We start from the raw sequence: 21,212 nt of genomic DNA, 5'->3' as shown, positions 1-21,212 counted from the left end.
ACAGCCATGTAATGTTATTACACCCACCCCACAGCAGCTATTTTGTGTTTTACTATGACAAGACAGCCATCTTGTGTTATGCCACACACGCCACGGCAGCCATTTTGTGACTGGCGGCCACGACACCGTCTCAAAATGTGCCCACGGACTTTAAAAGATCGACGACCCCTGGGTTATGGAAAGTAATTTAACAGAGTGATCAATGACAAAGAAGCATGGTTTCGGGTTTTTAAAACTTTTAGTTTACTTCATTGATCAGTTCAGGTAGTAAACATTATATTAATAATAATAATAATTATAATAATTATAATTTTAATTTTAATAAAATGGATATGTTTAAAAGGTTCTGTTCTCTTTGATCACCATGACCAAAAAAAAAGAAAAAGTTCAACAGAAATGTACAAAACAAACAAACAAACAAAAAAGCGGTACGGAACAGAGCAAGGCAAGGCGGGTGTCACAGAAGCAATAGCAACAAGCTGCAGTTTACAACATGGCTGCAACGAGTGAGGTGCGAGGGGAAGCCTGAGAAAGGCAAGAGGTCATCACACAGCACAGAGAACAACCTTCCCCCCCTCCTTCCAGGAAAAAAAAAAGGCATGCGGAATAACTTGTGAGAACAAGCACAAAGCGTGTACCGTTGAATAGCAAACCACCGTTTGTGGGAGCAAATCAGGGTATTGGCACAGATATTGGCTCAGCACCTCCCTGGTGAGGCACAGTCTACCTTGGACCTCTCCAACCAACCACCCACATGCTACTTATGGAAGTTGTGGGCTTGCATCCCCATTGAGACTGTCCTAAGAACATTTAAGAACGGCCCTTGCTGGGTCAGGCTGGTGGCCCTTCCAAATCCACCATCCCATCCTCACCGCAGCCAACCAGACACCCGTGGGAAGCCCACGAGCAGACCCTGAGTGCAACATCACTCTCTCTTCCAGAGATCCACAGCGGCTGGTTTTCAGGAGCACCCTACCACCCACAGCGAAACCATTGCCTCGAGCACAGGGAAGCGTACCTCCCGGGCGGTTGTAAGGAAGTGCAGAAATGTCCAGGCCAACCTAGGAGAAGAAAGCAGCAACTCCATCGGCGTCCTTTGCTTTTGGAGGAGGGTGGAGAAACCGGTGACCCTCCAGCTGTCGTTGTTGGGACTCCAGCTCCCATTAGCCCCAGGCAACATGGCCAATGGTCAGGGGATGATGGGAGCTGGAGCCCAGCAATGGCTTGTGCACAGCCACAGGTTTCACCATCCCCAAGTTGCAGTGCTCAGAAACTGGAGCGGGAGGACAGAGAAAAGCAGGGTGGGCCTTAATTAAACCAACAAGCCCTGCTGCTGATATCCTTTAATTTTTAAAATAGGAAGGGGGCGCAAGGCCAACACAAAAGATAAGAAGACCGGTCCCCAACCGTCTGCCTCCTGTACTTCAAGCACTGGTTTGTAACTGGCCAAACCATGTGTTGCAGTTAGGGATGGAAGGATTTGTCCATTTGAGTTCTCTCCATTTCCCATTTTTCCAAACTTAAACTCAATTCTCCACATCTCTGCAGCAATTTTAGCTTTAAAGAAATCCTCATGATAGTTCTTCAGCATTTCAGTGTGACTCCCCCCCCCCATAAGTATCTCTGCGTGTGGAGTTTTGACACATTTTTGCAAAGCCGTTTCTCTTGATATGTGAATTCTACTCCCAATAAAATATTCATTTTTATGCGCTTTCGTAAATGTTGTTTGGTTGGAGATCTGAGCCGTAAAACTCGGGTAACTCTGAATTTCGAAGGATTCTGTGCTTTGCTTCTCAGAGTGTTTCAGAAACAGCAAATTGGATGGATTCGGAGTTAAATGAGTACAGAATTGAAATTCTCCTCCATCCCTAATTGCAGCCGATCGGGATGCGTGCAGATGCACCACACGCTATGGACCTTTCCCATAGACAGCTGGAGAATGGCCAAATGGACTCTACTCTGGTCCATCTGTGCGTATTAGGGTGTAAGGCAGCTGTCCTTAAGGCAGTGTTTCTCAAACCTATTTAAAACTCAAGACATCCACACCTGTTCCTGGGCTCCCCTTCATTTAAAGACAGACCAAACCATCTATGTTCCATTTGCCAATGAGCACACAGCCCCATGCTGAACCTGGTGCTATGGGCTAGGACAAATAGCCCCTCCCATTTAGAGGCGGGGCGTTAATTTTCATCCAAATATATTTCGCTTCAGCCCATTCAACAATATTTCAAAGCCCCTGGAATGTTTCCAAAAGCACAGGAAGAAGGAAACATCAGAAGAAGAGCGTCACCTTTCATTGAGTCTCAGGTTTGTATCCAAGGTACCTGTGGCTCTCCAAGCTGTTGTTGGACTACAACTCCCATCAGCCCTGGTCACTGACCATGCTGGGTGGGTCTGATGGGAGCTGGAGTCTAGCAACATCTGGAGGGCCACCGGTTCCCCAATCCTGCCATAGCATCTCATACCTTCTCGAAAGAAGCAGTGGTGGCAACATCAGGAAGTCTCCAATTGCCCCAGGATATTCCCCCTCCTTTGAATTTCCAATGAGCTTCTGTCCCTCAGCTGGAGAACATTGGCTTTTAAGCTCCTGTCTTTAAGGTAAGCCATAGGGCATGGCTGGGGAGGCTGTACCCGTCCACACATTGCTAGACTGCAACTCCCATCAGCCCCGGCCAGCATGGCCAATGGCCAGGAAGGAGAGGAGCTGTGGTCCAGAAGCATCTGCAGGACCACAGAGGCCCCTCACCACTCCTGCAAGAGAGCATTTCAGCCTAACAGTTGGCCATACAGAAACCCAGTGGGACACTGCTGAATTTCAATTTGTCGGACAAATAGCTGGAGCTGAGATTACTCTGCATGTATTAAAGAGCTTGCCAACGTCACAGTTATTTGCATTATCACCAACATTGCTTTGTCCATTGTTCACGGTGTCCTGCCTTGTTCATTGGTTACTGTAACTATGTTGCTTTCAGCTAATCATCGCTGCCTGTTCTTTTGACATTCCATTCCCTGCTGACCTCATTCATTCCCGCAATGCTGTGTCTCATACGCACGCTTGCCAATTTAGGATACACTCGATGCATCTGATGGAGTGGTCCATGTGGCCCGCAAAAACGTATGGTGTAACAGATTTATTAGTCTTTCAAGACTCTCTGCTGGTTTTGCTCCAGCAGGCTAGCTCAGAGAGTTCCCACAGTTATGTAGCAGAAACAATGAGCTTTAGATGTATGGCGTGTACACAGCCTAAGCAAGGCTGTGGCATGGTCATGTGGGTTGCTTGCTGTCCTTTGAAGTACCGCCTTATCAGGGAAAGCCACACAGCCTGCAGCTTTCCTCACTGGGTGTGAGGCTAGCATGAAAGACACGCAGGATGAGAACAGAGCTGTGGCTGCTGCAGAAGAAGGCAATCCTTATCTCTTGCCAACAGTTCCCTGTGCCTTCCAGGATAAAGGGGGTATCATGGAACTTGTCACCCTGACTGGGGCCCCAAAGAAACAAGAGACAAGGGCTGTATTTATACCATCGTTTTAGAGCCCTATGATGCCACCTTAACATGGTTTCCTGCAAAGCATTCTGGGAGCTGCAGTTGGTTAAGGGTGCCAAGAGTTGTTAGAAGAGACCGTATTGCATGCACAGAGCTACAATTTCCACAGCCTGGGAAGGTAGGCCACCTAGGAGAAGGAAAACTCTGGTCCTAAAACTTTGCTGCCTTGTGGGATATCATCAGGAGAAGAAAAGGCTAAGGAGTAGGGTAAATGGTAAGGTAAAGGATGGTTAAGTCCAGTCAAAGGTGACTATGGGGTTGTGGCACTCGTCTCGCTTCAGGCCGAGGGAGCCGGCATTTGTCCGCAGATTTCCGGGTCATGTGGCCAGCAGGACTAAACCGCTTCTGGCACAACGGGACACCGTGATGAGTGCCAGAGTGCACAGAAATGCCGTTTACCTTCCCGTCGCAGAGGTACCTATTTATCTACTTGCACTGGTGTGCTTTCCAAGTGCTAGGTTGGCAGGAGCTGGGACAGAGCAACCGGAGCTCACCCCGTCAAGGGGATTCGAACTGCCGACCTTCCAAGTGGCAAGCCCAAGATGCTCAGTGGTTTAGACCACAGCACCACCAGTGTCCCTGTGAAGAGGGACTGGCTGTTAAACTGCTATGAGAATTGTAGAATTATAGCTCTGTGGGAGGAACAGGGGTCTCTTAACAACTCCAAACATTTACACTTTCCAGGATTTGGGATGGGGGGGGAGAGATGAAGCCTGTTAAAAGTGAGAGCATGATACTATAGATTTAGAGGCAGCTTTAAATAGAATCTGCCTGCCATTTGCTCCAGCTCCTACTGCAATTGGCCACTCTGCCTTCCACCCAGGGCAGGCTTGCCCATGAGCTGAACCGAAGCAGACGCCTCAGGTGCTGTGAGATCTCATGACAGTTCCACAAGATTTCACCAGAAGCCACCACAGCTACACAAAAACAAGGCCGCAGTGGTAGGGGGTGGCAGGGGAGGTGTGGCAAGAAAGCTTTGCCTCAGGTGGCGAAACAGGATGGACCACCCCTGTTTTCACCCCTGCCAGTCCCAGTGGGCACCAGCAACTGCTGTCCCCTCCACCATTGCCCCGTACGGGAGCTGATGGGTTGATTCTTGGGAATAGGACACAGCCGGACATTGCAGCTAAGAGCAGTAAGCTAACTTAGGGGGTTCAAGGTAGGCTTCAAGCCACACACAGCTCTGTCCTCCAACACCTCAGCACCATTTGCAACACACAAACAGATTCCACCTGAGGCAGCAGCGGTCATTACGGCCAATGTCAGGGCCAGCTTTTCCTGAGCACAACCCTGAGACTCCCCAAGACGTTCTGTGGCTCATCTTGATTTCCTCCAGGCTTTAGCCAGTTGGAACTGAGGTATAAACTAGGGCTGCAACTTGGGACCCTGAGTAGTTTCACTTTCTATAAGGAAAGAAGGAAGTCTTCAGGTTGGTAGACCTGTCAGAGATGTGGTTGAAGACACGCTAGGAGTATTTGTAAAGAAGAAGCAAACATCTAGGGAATGATTCTGCCATGCCCCATGTGCTTTCTGGGCCCGATGTGAGTTGTAGCTGAAGTCAGCAGGTCAGCAAAGGCCCAAACTTGGGTCTCCAGCTGTTACTGGACTACAACTTCCATCATCCCCAGCTAGCAAGACTGGTGGTCAGGGATGATGGGAATTGTAGTCCAAAAGCAGTTTGGAAAACACTGTCCTAAATGAAAGTGTGGCACATCTAACAGCAACATGCTATATTCTGCTTGTTTTTCTGTTTAAGATGGGAGGCGAAAGATAGAAACAGAAAGAAAGAGGTTTCACCCTGCTCCCTACAAAGGAGGACGATGCTCCCTTATCTTTAGCAGTGCCGCAATAGGGTATTTTGATAGGGATATATTCACATTTCTGTTGTGACAAGTTGCTCCTGTAAAAAAAACACCCGTTTCTAGTCAACAGTTAGAAAACAAGGGGCCCCATCTCTCTTTTGCATTCAAAAGCAGGTGAGGGTGAAACCTGTGGCCCTCCAGAGATAAACTACAACTCCCATCATCCCTAAACATTGGCCGTGTTGGGGCAAGTGGGAGTTGAAGTCCAACAACATTTGGAGGAGCAGCCTGTCCTAAAGGGAGAAGAAGGGTCAAAAGAGCAAAGAAAGCAGAAGGAGCCCTGTAATTTCAAATTAAAAGGTGGGCCCTGGTTACAAGAAAGCTGCAAAAGCTGCACAACACATTCCCCTCTCCCTGGGAGCCTCTGGCCACTTTCCGGAGCGTTACACACTTTGCACAGAATTAAACTTTCCTTGTTGCAGAATGTGGACTTCTGGGTGCGAGGTGTATAAATTATCTCTGGCCATAAGACTGCCAACTGCTAGCAACAGTAGAAAAAAAATCTGCCTCCCCTATTCAGATCTCAGCTGGTTCCATCTGTGATGCCATACACCCTATAGCCACATCTCCTCAGTTCATGCATGTGCAGTTTGCTCTCAGTCTCACTGCATCATGGACTTTGTAGCTGTAACATTGTGAGCATCGGGTGCTGGCCTCTAGACTACAAAATCCATGATGCAGCGCAACTGAGCAGAATAAGAAAGACTCACAGTAACTCTGTATGCAGCACACATTTGCACGGTGGCCCAAACTGAAGCAATGCATATTTCTAGAAGCCCACAACCACACAACACAATCCCAGGTTAGCAGAATACCATGGTTTGCTCCCATCCCAAGTCCATTTTCGGGTGGAATCTTTTAGATCCCTAAAAATGACTTGAGACATTCACTAGAGGAATCCACTGGACAGCGTACAAACCAATTAACACATTTCTCTAGGAATCCAAATTTGCTCCATAGATGGTGAGAGACAAAGCATGGGCTGAGCGTGCCAAGATGATGCTAAACCTCAAAGTAACTCCTGCCTTGCAGATCCTTACCTCTGCAAGAAGTCCAACAGTTTTACATCACTCAATACAACTCACCTAAAACAAGGGCAGTGGGAGCTGTTTTTTTACTAGGATCCCTCGCCAGCAGGTCTTTTAAGTCCTTCCCCCCCATAGTGCAAAAAAGAGCCATGAGATTCTTAGTAAAAACATCATCGTCATGTCAGGAATGTTTTGAGAAACCATCAAAGAACGCCACACACCCAACCAACTTTTTGCTCATCCTCTCAAAGCGGCTGGTGGGGAAAAGACCAAGGGATGTCCTAGGCAAGAGGTCAGGCTGGTTGGTGCTCATGTCAGCAGCACTTGGTTCAGAGGTATCGTCGGCCTTCTTGCAAAAGCTTGCCGTGACCTCAGAAAGTTTGAGGACAAAATGGAGGGGTGGGGAGAGCTGGAAAGAGGAGGAGGAGAAGGGTCACAGCACCTTGGTTAGAAGTAAACAGTTAACGTGCATTTTACACAAGAGTCCTCAAAATCCATGTGCCATAGAAACGGTGGTTGGTTGGTTGGTTGGTTGGTTGGTTGGTTGGTTGGTTGGTTTTAAATACCATAATGCTCCTTAATAACAGTTTAGTACATCTAGGAAAGAGTGGGGACAGCAGGGAATATCCCGATTGTGGAAGAGGTCCGCAGCAAGCGACCTCTCTCCCCTCTCGTCTTCCCGCCTTCCCACTAACAGACGTTGCTACGATCGAAATAGAGCAGGGAGTAGCTGACATAGTGTCCTACAGCCACTGCTGGACTGCCAACTTCCTGTGATGGGCGTTGCAGTTCGACAGTGTTTGCAGGGCACCACGTTGGCTACCCATGAATTAGAGAGACGGAGGGAGGGAGGGAACGGGTGCCGCTCTTGCTCACAAGTCTCTTTGTTTTTGTTTTGTTTTGTTTTGCAACAGGAAAGTCCTTCCTAAAGCATCTGCGATTCCAGCTGAACTGCAGACAAGGATGATCCCTTCCTTCGCAACTTCCATCCCAGCTTCCTTTTTTCACTGGTCTTGCATCTGCTGTTTCATTTTCTGCAGCATCTCTTGCATTCTACGCAACTGTAGGAAGAAAAGAGAGGGAGGGGGGAGAGGTGACGCTGTTTATTTATTACTTTTCCAGCAATATTCTCTCCCCCACCCCCGCTGCCAGGCTGCCCCCCCCCCCCATTTCAAGGCAGATTATATTTCTACACTGCATCATGGGCTTTGTAGTCTTCAGTGGTATAGTACAAGCCCCTGAGTCCTAAAAGAAAATGGTGTTGCTGAACTTGTGCAGTGGAGTAAGGAATAAGACCTCCAACATCTGACTCTGAGTACTTACACGGCCAACAATGGAAAATTTGCACTTTCAGGCAGCGCAAAAGTCCACACTTATCTAGAGACATGAACACGCCCCACTCTCATTCTGACTGATGGGAACCTGGTGTTTACATTGCTATTGGAGGCTGCTGGTTAAATGTCAGCCTCCTTCAAAAACAGTTGACTTTGGGATTGCACCTACTGGACGGTGCCTGTGCCGTCACTGATGACAAAATGACACACACTTATTACCCACACCAATGACTGTGGAAGTTCTGAAGACTTAATATGAGTGAAGTTTTCTTCTTCTCTTTTTTTCTTAATATACTTTCCTAAGTATGCAAATATGCTTTGGGTTAATTGATGAGCCAGGGTTGGCCTGATCCAGCACGGCACTTGATCCTTTTTCAAGATGAGAGTGAACAATGCCATATTTGAAAAAGTAAAAAACCAGGACACCCGAAAAGTTGTTCAGCTTTTTTTTAGGAAGACCCCAAAATGGTCAAGCTTTTATTTAGGGGGCCACCAAGATTGTTGAGGGGTTTTGGGGTGTGTGTTTTTTACAAAAACGCCAAAAAAAGTGATTTTTCAATTGGATTGCCTAATCATCATCATCATCATTAATTTATATCCCACCCATCTGGCTGGGTTTCCCCAGCCACTCTGGGCAGTTCCCAACAGAAATGATGATGATGATGACGACAAAACATCAGACATAAAAAACTTCCCTAAGATCCAGGACAAAACGCCGCCTTTCAGAAATTCTGCCTAACGATGGCAAAGTGCTCCAGCACACGACAAAACTACCACACACCCCCAAACAGCTCCAAATTCAAGAAGAAGATAGCTAGCTTGGGCGATGTCTCAAGAGAGACCAATAGTGAAATGCTTCCTTACCTCTTCATCTTTCATCTTGATCAGCTTCTCCGTTTCCGCATCCGGTGTTGGGAGCGGCAAAATCGGAATGGGGCTCTCTATCCTGTTATCCTGAGTCAGCTTGCTAAAAACATAAGCAGGAGAAAAAGGGAGAGAGAATGAAGCTGGGTTTCATTAACTCTCCAATTTATGGCAGCAATGGTGAGTCAAAAGTTCTCAGAAGACACTTTTCTAACAAAATTTCTTTTTCCCACTACCATCCCAGAAAAAAAGAACGTCCCCCTGCAACATTTATCCATTCATTCACCAACAATCTTGGACCTGCCGTTGCTTGGGAGCTCTAAGCACAACAACAGAAAATCAGTACAAAGTTTAAATCCGTTGTTAAAATCAGTGCAATTTTTAAAAGGTTCAGTCTGCCATCTTGATTCAAACTAGTGTCCCATTGTATCAAAACATTGGGGGGGAGGGTTTGAAGAAAACCTTCTCCATAATTTCAGGAACCGCCATGCAAAATTTAGTTGAAAACAGTGCAGGCTTGAAAGGTTCAGTCCACCATATTGATTCAAAATGGTGTCCGATTGTGTCCAAACATGGATGGAAATCTGCTCCTTGATTTCAAGTGCCACCATGCAAGATTTAGTTACAGGTAAAGGTAAAGGGACCCCTGACCATTAGGTCCAGTCGTGACCGACTCTGGGGTTGCGGCGCTCATCTCACTTTACTGGCCAAGGGAGCCGGCGTCCAGCTTCCGGGTCATGTGGCCAGCATGACTAAGCCGCTTCTGGCGAACCAGAGCAGCGCACGGAAACACCGTTTACCTTCCTACCTGAGTGCTATCTATTTATCTACTTGCACTCTGACGTGCTTTCGAACTGCTAGGTTGGCAGGAGCAGGGACCGGGCAATGGGAGCTCACCCCGTCACGGGGATTCGAACCGCCAACCTTCTGTGGTTTATGCCCAAATGCATAGTGAACAAATGAACAAACAGCTTTCCAAAATATATAGCTGATTCACTCATTCAGCCAACTAACCATCAACTATAATTCTCAATCTGGTTTAAGGAGATAACAGAAATCACTGGGTTAAAGCTGACCAAAAGTTCAGCGATAGCATTATTATCAATTTATGATGGGGTGGAAGGTTCGCAGGCTATGGAGGACTTGCTCACAAATTTATTGACAGCTGCACAAAATATTATAGCTAGGAAGTGGAAGGGGCAGGCAGAATATAAAACCGAAGAATGGTATAAAAAGGTGTGGGATATACCTATGAATGATAAATTCACATGTGCCATTAATGTAAGGCAGGGAATATGCAAGAGAAATGATTTTGAGGAGACATGAAGGCTGTTTGTAGAATTTGTACTGTTAAAATGGAAAGGGGTCAAACCATCGCGGGAGGTGTTGAAATTTTGGGAGGTTGGGTAGTTACAATGGAATGGTCTCTGTGGTGGGGTGCACATTTTGTAAAAAATGTAAAAAAAAAATCTCAATCCGAGGCAAATGTCTGGTAACAACAAAGAAGAAATAAAGATTCTAGTCCTCATGTTTTTAAGTAAAGGGCTGAATTAAAGAGAAACAGAGGCTCCACCTCTTAGCTATGGCCCTTCGCTGAAATGCTGCATGTCACATTTTCAGAAGAAAAATCATCCCACTTTCAGAAGACGTTTGCCACACAACAACAACAGCTCTAAGCATAGCTGTCAACTTACAGATTTGACAATAAGGGACCAGCAGCCTCGAAAATAAGGGACCAGCAGCCAAAATAAGGGATTTTAGTCAACCAGCTCCCGAGCCAAAGGCAGAAAGCCCAGCCAGCCCAGCAGCCAAACGAAACCTCAAGTGGTGGTTCCCACAGAGCAGCAAACCAGCAAAGGGGATGCAGCAAGGAAAACCACCGTCACCTCTCTACTGGGAAGCGCTGAGCAAAGGCGAGTCCCCAGGCAACGTGGCCGATTTGATTGGCACAAGGCATGCAAGCTCCACCCCCCAGTCGTTCTTAGACTCCTTATTGGGTGAGCAACGCAGCCAAGCAACACAGTTGGAGCCTCCCTCCTCCCTGGCCAGCGGGGGGGGGGGGAGAGGAGCTGCTTCCTTTGAAACCCGGGAAATTTAAGGGACATCATCAATAAGGGATAGCAGCAGAACACGGCGCTGGGATAAGGGAGTTTCCCGCCAAATAAGGGATGGCTGACAGCTATGGCTCTAAGGGCTGATTCACACAGACGCATTCATCCCTTGACGGACCAGAACCTCAGGGGGACCCTACCTGGTCATCTGCTGGATGCACTGCGCCCGATAGTTCTCGTAGTGAACGTCGCAGGTGACATCCTTCAGGTCGTGCATGTGCGTTCGGATCAGCATGTTCCGCAGTTTCACAAAGTCACAGTGCGCCTGGTTTTCCACTGAGGAAGCAGCAACAACAGACATTGTTTGGCACACAGCAACAAACAAACAAATCTCGGGTAAGGAGAGGAATGTATGCACCAGAATCACCCTTTACATCCTAATTGTATTCAAAACAAAATAAAAAAATTCCTTCCAGTAGCACCTTAAAGACCAACTAAGTTAGTTCTTGGTATGAGCTTTCGTGTGCATGCACACTTCTTCAGATACCATTTCGTGCATGCACACGAAAGCTCATACCAAGAACTAACTTAGTTGGTCTTTAAGGTGCTACTGGAAGGAATTTTTTTATTTTGTTTTGACTATGGCAGACCAACACGGCTACCTATCTGTAATTGTATTCAGTTATTTCAAGCACACACACACACACACACACACACACACACACACACACCAGTGTGTATGACTGTAAAAGGAACTGTGTTAGAGAATAAACGTGACAAGCACAGCTAAGCTGTGGTGGAAGGAAATCCACCGGTTAGCTCCTTTCAGACACATTCCTCTGACATGCCTAGGGGAACCCATGAAAAGAAATATGCAATTTCAAGGGGATGCGGGTTTTTTAATTGCATACGACACATGTGTGCATGTGCGTTTGTGTGTGTGGAGGCTGGTCCCAGTTTAGGGAAGCTTTTAATGTTTGATGCATTACTGTATTTTAATAGTTTGTTGAAAGCCGCCCAGAGTGGCTGGGGAAGCCCAGCAAGATGAGCGGGGTATAAATAATAAATTATTATTATTATTATTATTATTACTATTATTATTATTATTATTAGGGCAGATGAGGCACTTTGCAGACACCAGTGGAAGTCACCAAAGGAGCCACTGCCGCCACAGGTCCAACACTGAGCTTCGCATCCTCACAAATTGCTAAGTCTCCAATTAGTTGGGATGGCATTGTTCCATATCCCCTCTGTTAGAGATTGGGACCATACACATGGCCTCATCGGATTACAGTAAGGCCCAGGGTTATGCTCCAACACTAGCCTGCCAGAGGCCTCTGAAGCAGGGGAGGGGAGAGATCTGGCCCCTCAGGTGTTGTTGGACTACAGTTCCCATCATCTCTCTCTACTGGCCATGGTGGCTGAGGCTCATGGGAGCTGGAGTCCACAGCATCTACAGCAGGGCAGTCCAACCTTTCTGACCACACGGGCCGCAAGAGTACTTTGACACAGAACCTGCGGGCCATGCACTGAATTTAATTCTCACATCATAAATGAAAGAGTTCGCAATATAGTAAATACTATTTAATATACACAATTAATATATTTAATTGGATGACTCTGATCTAGAGGTTGGGAGAGATTGTTTTAAAAGCTTCCCCAGCAAGCACATTCTGAGTTATTTGACCATTGGCTCTCTAAATTCCATTGATGCTGCTTGCCATTTTAGCATATCGTGTTATAGTGGTACCTCGGGTTAAGTACTTAATTTGTTCCAGAGGTCCGTTCTTAACCTGAAACTGTTCTTAACCTGAAGCACCACTTTAGCTAATGGGGCCTCTTGCTGCCGCTGCGTCACTGGAGCACGATTTCTGTTCTCATCCTGAAGCAAAGTTCTTAACCTGAAGCACTATTTCAGGGTTGGCAGAGTCTGTAACCTGAAGCGTATGTAACCTGAAGCGTATGTAACCTGAGGTACCACCATATTTATATCATGCTTTTAGTGCTGTGGTTGTTACATGCTTGTTGCCGTTACTTGCTTAATTGTTTGCTGGGTTTCGTTAGCTGCTTTGAGTGCCCCCGTTGGAGGGGAGGAAAAGCAGAGTATTATTTCATTTATTTATTTTAAATATATATATATATACCCTGCTCTTCACCACACCTAGGTCCTAAATCTCCTTGCAAAAACAAAAATATACGATATACAAAATTTAGAACATGAATTAAAACACCGGGAGAATAAAACAGCATTTGTGGTGGTGCAAAGGTCTCCTGAAATAAAACTGCTTTCACCTGGTGCCTGAAACCTACCAGAGGCAGCAGGTGTGCTGGGTTCCTCCCAACATTGTGGGTGCCCAATGCATGGACATGACTTGTAGGAGCCCCGACACACCCTGTGAAAGGTCCGTCAGGGCCTGTTGCGACTGCAACAGGCTCCGTCAGGTCCTCCCGCTGCTGCCACAGGTTCTAAATGAGGCTCACTTGCAGCGGGAGAGCCCATCAGAGCTCACTGCAGTCAGAGTAGGGTCCACTGGAGCCAAGGGTACCATCTCGCCCTCAGGACTGTGGGTGCCCGCCGCTACAATGCAGATGTGCGACATCACACGCACAAACCTGCACATGCAGGACACTGAGGTCCAGTTCCAAAGGCCTTCTGGCAGTTCCCTCACTGCGAGAAGCGAAGTTACATGGGACCAAGCAGAGGGCCTTCTTGGTGGTGGCGCCCGCCCTGTGGAACACCCTCCCATCAAATGTCAAGGAAATCAACAACTATCTGACTTTTAGAAGACATCTGAAGGCAGCCCTGTCTAGGGAAGTTCCTAATGTTTGAAGTTTTATTGTGTTTTTAATATTCTGTTGCGAGCCGCCCAGAGTGGCCGGGGAAACCCAGCCAGATGGGTGGGGTATAAATAATAAATTATTATATTAACATTACAGTGGACGCTCGGGTTGCAAACGTGATCCGTGCAAGAAGCACGTTCACAATCCACAGCGCCATGTCTGCGCACACGTGGGTCGCAATTTGGCGCTTCTGCGCATGCGCAAAGCGCAATTTAGCGTTCCGGTACTTCCGGGTTCGGCGCAGTGCACAGCCTGAAATCACACAACCCAAAACATCTGTAACCCAAGCTATGACTGTATTACATGTGCGTGTGACGTCACACATCCGTGTTGTGCTGGCCGGTGGTGGCTCTTCTCCGCAGTCAGTGAGGCACCCTATTTCTGCGGTGAGGGGCTGAGAGAGACGCTGCCTCCATGTCTGACACACACACACCCCCCCAGAAAAGGGTGCCTCACTGGCTGGTTGCAGAGCATGGATGCCTTCTCATTGACTCTGTGGGTGCCCAGCCCCCAGAATTATATTCTTGTGGGTGCCCAATCACCCACGGCCGCTTGGAATTGGCTCCCATGGCTGGAGCCCACCCAGCTGTGGAATATTGAGGGGGCCCGTTGAATTTTTTTGTGGATGCCCAGGCACCCACAGCACTGCAGAGATGGCACCGTGAGAGGCAGCGAATGTCTGATTTCTAATACAGTGGTGCCCCGCAAGACGAATGCCTCGCAAGACGAAAAACTCGCTAGACGAAAGAGTTTTCCGTCTTTTGAGGTGCTTCACAAGACGAATTTCTCTATGGGCTTGCTTCACAAGACGAAAACGTCTTGCGAGTCTTGCGAGTTTTTTTCCTCCCCCCCCCTTTTTCTAAGCCGCTAAGCCGCTAATAGCCGCTAAGCCGCTAATAGCGCTAATCCGCTAAGCCGCTAATAGGGGTGCTTCGCAAGATGAAAAAACCGCAAGACGAAGAGACTCACGGAACGAATTAATTTCGTCTTGCGGGGCACCACTGTAGTTCCATAACGCTGGATCCACCACACTGAAAACACGACTCCTCGTTGACATGAGTCGTGCTTCTGGGCCGTGGGGGACTGCTAATAGCAGAAATCGGAGTAGAATTAAATAGTATAAGTAACCGAGGCATGGGTTTTCTGCTTTGGGTTGGCACTCGGAGGTAGAATGCCCCTGGACCAGCAGGTTCCATTTAGCTAGGAGGACCAAACAGATTTTCGGAGACCCAACGTCCAGGACTCCCATCTCGCTGCTCAGGAACACGGCTCACCTTCCACGATTCCCCAAGGGTAGAGCCGCCCTCGTACCCTCTGACCTTTGGCCTCAACCACCGTGTTGCTGCCGATGACTGCGAAGGGAGCACTTTCCTGGAACGGGAGAAGAGATAATTTCAGGGTTTATTGGACATGGTCAGACATGGACACAGAAAGAAGCTAGAGATCAGAGCAGCTGGAGAAGACCAGTGGAAGAAAAGAAGGTTTAGGGAAGCAGAGTGAGGGATTCCTGTTTCCTTGGCCCAGGGTTCAACAATTCCCATCAGCTCCAACCCCTGGCCGTGTCGGTTGGGAGTGATGGGTCTGGGAGTCCAATAACATCTGGACGGGCAGATGTGGTCCATATTGCTTTAGATGTTTGCCTGACATGCTGAAGGAGGGAGAGGACCATGTTCACACATCAAGTGTGGGTATTACAGGATAACATTTGTGTCCAAATTCATATTTTGTGATTCAACATATACTGTATTTTTCCATGTATAAGACGAGGTTTTTTTAATTACAGTGGTGCCTCGCAAGACGAAATTAATCCGTTCCGCGAGTCTCTTCGTCTAGCGGTTTTTTCGTCTTGCGAAGCACCCCTATTAGCGTCTTAGCGGATTAGCGCTATTAGCGGCTTAGCGGCTATTAGCGGCTAAGCGGCTTAGCGGCTAAGCGGCTTAGCGGCTTAGCGGCTAAGCGGCTATTAGCGGCTTAGCGGCTTAGAAAAAGGGAGGAAAGGGAAAAAACTCGCAAGACTCGCAAGAAAACGTCTTGCGAAGCAAGCCCATAGGGAAATTCGTCTTGCGAAGCATCTCAAAAGACGGAAAACTCTTTCGAGTTTTTCTCTAGCGAGTTTTTCGTCTTGCGAGGCACCACTGTATAAATAAATGTTAAAAACTGAGGTTTGTCTTATAAATGGGTAGTGCAGAGGGGGAATGGGCGATTGGTGGCAGCCATGAGCAGGAGATTGTCAGTGGCGATTGGGCGAGTGATTAGTGGCTGTGTCAAGGCCTGCTGGCAATTGGCTGCTGCTGCGGCAATTGGCTGGGCAATTGGCGGCAATCCCCCCCCCAAAAAAAAAAAAAAAGCTCAACAACTCTGGGCAATCTCCCCCCCCTTAATTCCTTAATTTGTAGTCCCCAAAAATAGGGGCCGTCTTATACACATGGGTGTGTTATACACCAAAAAAGACAGTACTTAACTAATGCACACTTAACAAATTTTCACGGCCCTCTAGTGGCTATGGTGGAAGTAATGTGTTAGTGTTAACTCTGAAAGTGTATACTCAATTCTGACCAAACTAAGCCTCTTAATGTATATTTTGCTCTAGGAAGTTTAGTTGGCTCAGAATCAAGTATATACTTCCAGAGTTAATATTAAACACATTATTACTTCTGGTAAATGAGCCAGCATAGCTGCTAGAGGGCTGTGAAAATTTGTGTCCCAGGCTTTTAAAGACTCAACTACACGGGTACAGTGGTAACTCCGGTTGCGAACAGGATCCGTTCCGGAGGTCTGGCCCCATCCCGAGTAATTCGCAACCATACAGAAACATTTGCACTAAAATGCTGGTGAATTTTCATTACGATAAAATTGCAAACTGATGTGAAAATGCGGGAAACTTAAGACAGACAAAATGAAAAGCTGAAACAACCCCAAATTGACAGGTTGTCTCATCCCTAACCATGACCAAGTATTATGGGAAATATTTTTGCCCCTTCCTCACCTTCAGCTCTCTGTCTTGTTGTTTGAAGTCCTCGTCTTCATCAGAATCGCACTCAGGAAACTGGTAAACTTTAATTCCAAACTTGTCGATCTCCTCCCTGATCTGCACAGGAATATCCAGGAAGGAGAAAACAGGAAGAACACTCACATTACAACATAATACTTGGCTGGTGCCATAAAGAGAAACATTTAAAGCAGGAGTAGGGAAACTTTTCCAGTCCAAGGGCCACATTCCCTTTGGGGCAATCTTCCAGGGGCCACACACTACTTGCTTCCCACTACATCAGACCAACGCATAGCTGTCAACTTACAGATTTGAAAATAAGAGACCAGCAGCCTCGAAAATAAGGGATCAGCAGCCAAATTAAGGGATTTTGCTATTGTAAAGAGTTACATACATTGGTAGGATTGACAGATGCTGTCAATCTGGCATGAGGCGGTCGTGGCCGCCCTTCTGCGTCCCTCCCTATCCCCTCCTCTTCCTCCTCCTCCCTCAGGCCGCCTCCTCAGCTGACACCACTGCTGCCGCCTCCAGGCCCGTGGGCGAGAGTCTCTCTGCCTCCCCCCCTCTCTTGGGCGGGGAAGGGCCGGTGGAACTCCTCACGCCAGGACGACGGTGCCAGCACGGGCACTCTCGCGCGGCGGAGGACCCTGAGCCGCTGCTTCCCTCCCAAGCCGGGTGAGCCTGAAACCCGGGAAATTTAAGGGACATCATCAATAAGGGACAGCAGCGGGACACAGCGCTGGGATAAGGGAGTTTCCCACCAAACAAGGGACGGTTGACAGCTATGGACCAATAAGCCCAGTATTATTTAGTCTGGGCCAAAAAGGAAGCACACCCTCATCCCTACATCAGAGCATTGTTACAACTGGTTTCTTGCAAGCTGCTTTGAGAATCACATGACTGAAAGGCAAGCTACAAGCCAGCCTTCCCCAACCCGGTGCCCCCCCCCCCACTGTTTTGAGCTAAGGTGTCACCATTTAGTACAAGGGTCGTCAACATTTAGTACAAATGTCATGGGCTACTACTGCCATCTTCCCTGGTGGTTGGCCACACTGACTGGGGCTGATGGGAGTTGTAGTATATGTAGAGGGCACCACACTGGCTACACCTATATTAAGTATGTCAAGTCCTCAACAGCTTGGGACCAGTTTACTTGAACTGCCTTACTCCACAAGTGCCCGCTTGACTGCTTCAATCTATAGAACTGACACTTTCACAAGAGCTACGTAATGTTGATTCCACACTTGTAAACCGTCGATCCTTCAGTGTGGCAGCACCTACTCTGTGGAACTCCCTGCCCAATGACTGTAGACAGACACCCACTCTATGTTATTTTTGGTGACTGTTAAAATGGTGCTTTGTTTAAGCAAGCCTATTCAGGCATGTCATTTTATTGTGTATACAGTCGTACCTCAGAAGTCGAACGGAATCCATTCCGGAAGTCCATTTGACTTCCAAAATGTTTTCAATGTGTTCTGTCCCCTCCCCCATGCTTTTCAACATCTACATGCAGCCGCTGGGAGAGATCATCAGGGGGTTTGGGCTGGGTGTACATCAATATGCGGATGATACCCAGCTCTACTTCTCTTTCAAATCAGAACCAGTGAAGGCAGTGAAGGTCCTGTGTGAGTGTCTGGAGGTGGTTAGAGGATGGATGGCAGCTAACAGATTGAGGTTGAATCCTGACAAACAGAAGTAATGTTTTGTGGGACAGGAGGCAGGCGGGTGTGGAGGACTCCCTGGTCCTGAATGGGGTAACTGTGCCCCTGAAGGACCAGTTGCGCAGCCTGGGAGTCATTCTAGACTCACAGCTGTCCATGGAGGTGCAGGTCAATTCTGTGTCCAGGGAAGCTGTTTACCAGCTCCATCTGGTACGTAGGCTGAGACCCTATCTGCCTGCGGACTGCCTCGCCAGAGTGGTGCATGCTCTGGTTATCTCTCGCTTGGACTACTGCAATGTGCTCTATGTGGGGCTACCTTTGAAGGTGACCTGGAAACTACAACTAATCCAGAATGTGGCAGCTAGACTGGTGACTGGGAGCGGCCGCCGAGACCACATAACACTGGTCTTGAAAGACCTACATTGGCTCCCAGTACATTTCCGAGCACAATTCAAAGTGTTGGTGCTGACCTTTAAAGCCCTAAATGGCCTCGGCCCAGTATACCTGAAGGAGCGTCTCCACCCCCATTGTTCTACCCGGACACTGAGGTCCAGCACCAACGGCCTTCTGGTGGTTCCCTCACTGCAAGAAGCCAAGTTACAGGGAACCAGGCAGAGGGCCTTCTCGGTAGTGGCACCCGCCCTATGGAACACCCTCCCATTAGATGTCAAACAGAAAAACAACTACCTGACATTTAGAAGACATCTGAAGGCAGCCCTATTTAGGGAAGCTTTTAATGTCTGATGCATTACTGTATTTTAATATTTTGTTGGAAGCCGCCCAGAGTGGCTGGGGAAGCCCAGCCAGATGGGCGGGGTATAAATAAATTAGTAGTAGTAGTAGTGGTATGTATACACCCAAGTATGCTGGCTGGGGTGAATGGGAGTTGTAGTCCAAAAATCTAGGAAGGCGCCAGGTTGAGGAAGACTGGTATAAATCTTCATAATGAATGAATGAATGAATCAGCTCTACCGCTGCTCACCCGCTCTTTTAGCTTCTTGATCTCAGAAGGAATGAGGCAGTCGGCTTTGGCAATAAGGGGAACAATGTTCACTTTTTCATGCAGAGCCTTCATGAACTCCACGTCTACCGGCCTCAGCCTGCAACAAAGAAATGTGGCGTTAGAAGGCAAGCAATCTCTATTTTTTCCCTGCACGCTAGCAAGGGGAACTTTCTGCCAAAAAAAAAAAAAAGGACAGGACTTCCTCTTATAACAAGTCCCTTTTCCTAGAAGGGCAGCTGGGAAATATTAGACTCTAAGCTTAATGGCTTTGTGGGGAACTTCCTGCTTCCTCTTCAGATCATAATGTGTGTGCTTATTTTAAAATGTAGCAATCCGGTCCCGTTGCGTCAGGGAACCCCTCCTGTTCATTCTGTGGAGTGGCAGACTTCCAGTCTGCCTTAAAGTCCAGTACTGATGGCACCAATGCCCTGTGGCTCTTACTGTCTTATATCAGGGGTAAGGAACCTTCATAGGTAAAGGTAAAGGTACCCCTGCCCGTACGGGCCAGTCTTGACAGACTCTGGGGTTGTGCGCCCATCTCACTTAAGAGGCCAGGGGCCAGCGCTGTCCGGAGACACTTCCGGGTCACGTGGCCAGCGTGACATCGCTGCTCTGGCGAGCCAGAGCCGCACACGGAAACGCCGTTTACCTTCCCGCTGGTAAGCGGTCCCTATTTATCTACTTGCACCCGGAGGTGCTTTCGAACTGCTAGGTTGGCAGGCGCTGGGACCGAGCAGCGGGAGCGCACCCCGCCGCAGGGATTCGAACCGCCGACCTTTCGATCGGCAAGCCCTAGGCGCTGAGGCTTTAACCCACAGTGCTACCTGCGTCCTAAGGAACCTTCATACCATGGGTCTAATAAGGACCATCAGGTCTCTCCCATTTGACCCACAAGCCCATTTGGGTCAAGCCACGCCCATCTGCCCTTCACCTGATGCCATATTGAATATTCATCCTTACATTTTCCATTACAGTGGTACCTCAGGTTACAAACACTTCGGGTTACAGACTCCGCTAACCCGGAAGTAGTACCTCGGGTTAAGAACTTTACCTCAGGATGAGAACAGAAATCGCACGGCGGCAGCGCGGTGGCAGCGGGAGGCCCCATTAGCTAAAGTGGCACCTCAGGTTAAGAACGGTTTCAGGTTAAGAACGGACCCCCAGAACAAATTAAGTTCGTAACCAGAGGTACCACTGTATTACATCTGTATCGCTCTGTTCCTCCAATAAGCTCAATATGGATTTTACCGTCATAACAACCCTGAAATGTAGGTTAAGGCCAAGAGAAGGTGAATGGCCCAAGGTCACCCAGTGAGCTTCATGGCTGAACGGGGACTTGAACTTTCGTCTCCAAGGTGCTAGTCCAGAACTCTAACCACTGGTTCCAGGGTATGCGAGGCAGATAAAGGAACAAGCCCATCCCACCTTACCCATGGCCAAAGGGAGAGATGAAGTAGAGGCAGCAGTGCACCCGGTTGTCCTGGATGTTCTTCCGATTGAGGCCGCTCTCATCCCGGAAGTACTGTTCGAACTGCTGGTCAATGTAATCCGTGATGGCCTTCCAACTAGAGCAAGTCACAAGGAACAGATGGCAATGGGACACCAGTTTAGATGGTACTTGGGGACAGAGGATAACACACATTAACAGAGGCGAGATCCCTTAGATCCAGTGTAGAAATCGCTGAACTAAATATTGCCTATCATAGAGAAAGAACATAAAGAATTTGCCTGTCAACAACTGCAAGGATGTTAATGGCTCAAAACCAGAACATTACGCTACTCCCTCCTTGGGAACAACAGTTTGGGACTGGACTGTGATAGCAAAAATAACTTATCTAAGAGCGAGAATTGCAGTTCCATATAGAAACAAATTCTGGGGAAACAGGTTGCCCCTTACACAGCGTTGTTAAGAAAATAATTACCTTCCATGAAAGCAAATTCAAGGAGGTTTTGAGTTTTTGCACTAAAATGTAAACATGGGGGAAATATTACAGGTGTATGTTATTTCTTTCAGCTTTCACAGAGCTGCTGAAAG

The 21,212-nt window shown here is 47.8% G+C and overlaps 1 protein-coding gene and 1 long non-coding RNA gene across 4 annotated transcripts in view; both read right to left on the bottom strand.

The window, feature by feature from the left end:
- Positions 1-219: 219 nt before the first annotated feature.
- LOC307205099 lies at positions 220-5,095 on the bottom strand. The gene is made up of 2 exons (XR_013833865.1): positions 2,077-5,095; positions 220-2,046 (listed from the first exon to the last, which is right to left on the bottom strand). It is a non-coding gene; the product is annotated as an uncharacterized lncRNA (long non-coding RNA).
- A 1,114-nt stretch (positions 5,096-6,209) lies between these two features.
- The window catches only part of SEPTIN5 (septin 5), a gene marked incomplete at its 3' end in the record, with an annotated part of 86,307 nt that continues 71,304 nt past the window's right edge, over positions 6,210-21,212 (bottom strand). For 2 of the 3 annotated variants that reach the window (XM_079956962.1, XM_079956961.1), the window contains 7 exons: positions 20,608-20,742; positions 19,157-19,274; positions 16,511-16,612; positions 14,799-14,895; positions 10,884-11,019; positions 8,633-8,735; positions 6,210-7,495 (listed from right to left, as the gene is read on the bottom strand). In XM_079956962.1, coding sequence (XP_079813088.1) covers positions 7,439-7,495; positions 8,633-8,735; positions 10,884-11,019; positions 14,799-14,895; positions 16,511-16,612; positions 19,157-19,274; positions 20,608-20,742 — 748 coding nt within the window. Of the gene's footprint in view, positions 7,496-8,632; positions 8,736-10,879; positions 11,020-14,798; positions 14,896-16,510; positions 16,613-19,156; positions 19,275-20,607; positions 20,743-21,212 lie in introns of those variants that run through there. The other variant, XM_079956963.1, reaches the window with a different exon arrangement.

This window comes from Podarcis cretensis, assembly GCF_951804945.1.
Source record: "Podarcis cretensis genome assembly, chromosome: 16".
NCBI classification, from domain to species: domain Eukaryota; kingdom Metazoa; phylum Chordata; class Lepidosauria; order Squamata; family Lacertidae; genus Podarcis; species Podarcis cretensis.
The sequence above is the reverse complement of the archived record's forward strand: the minus strand, read 5'-3'. Positions and strand labels throughout refer to the sequence as shown.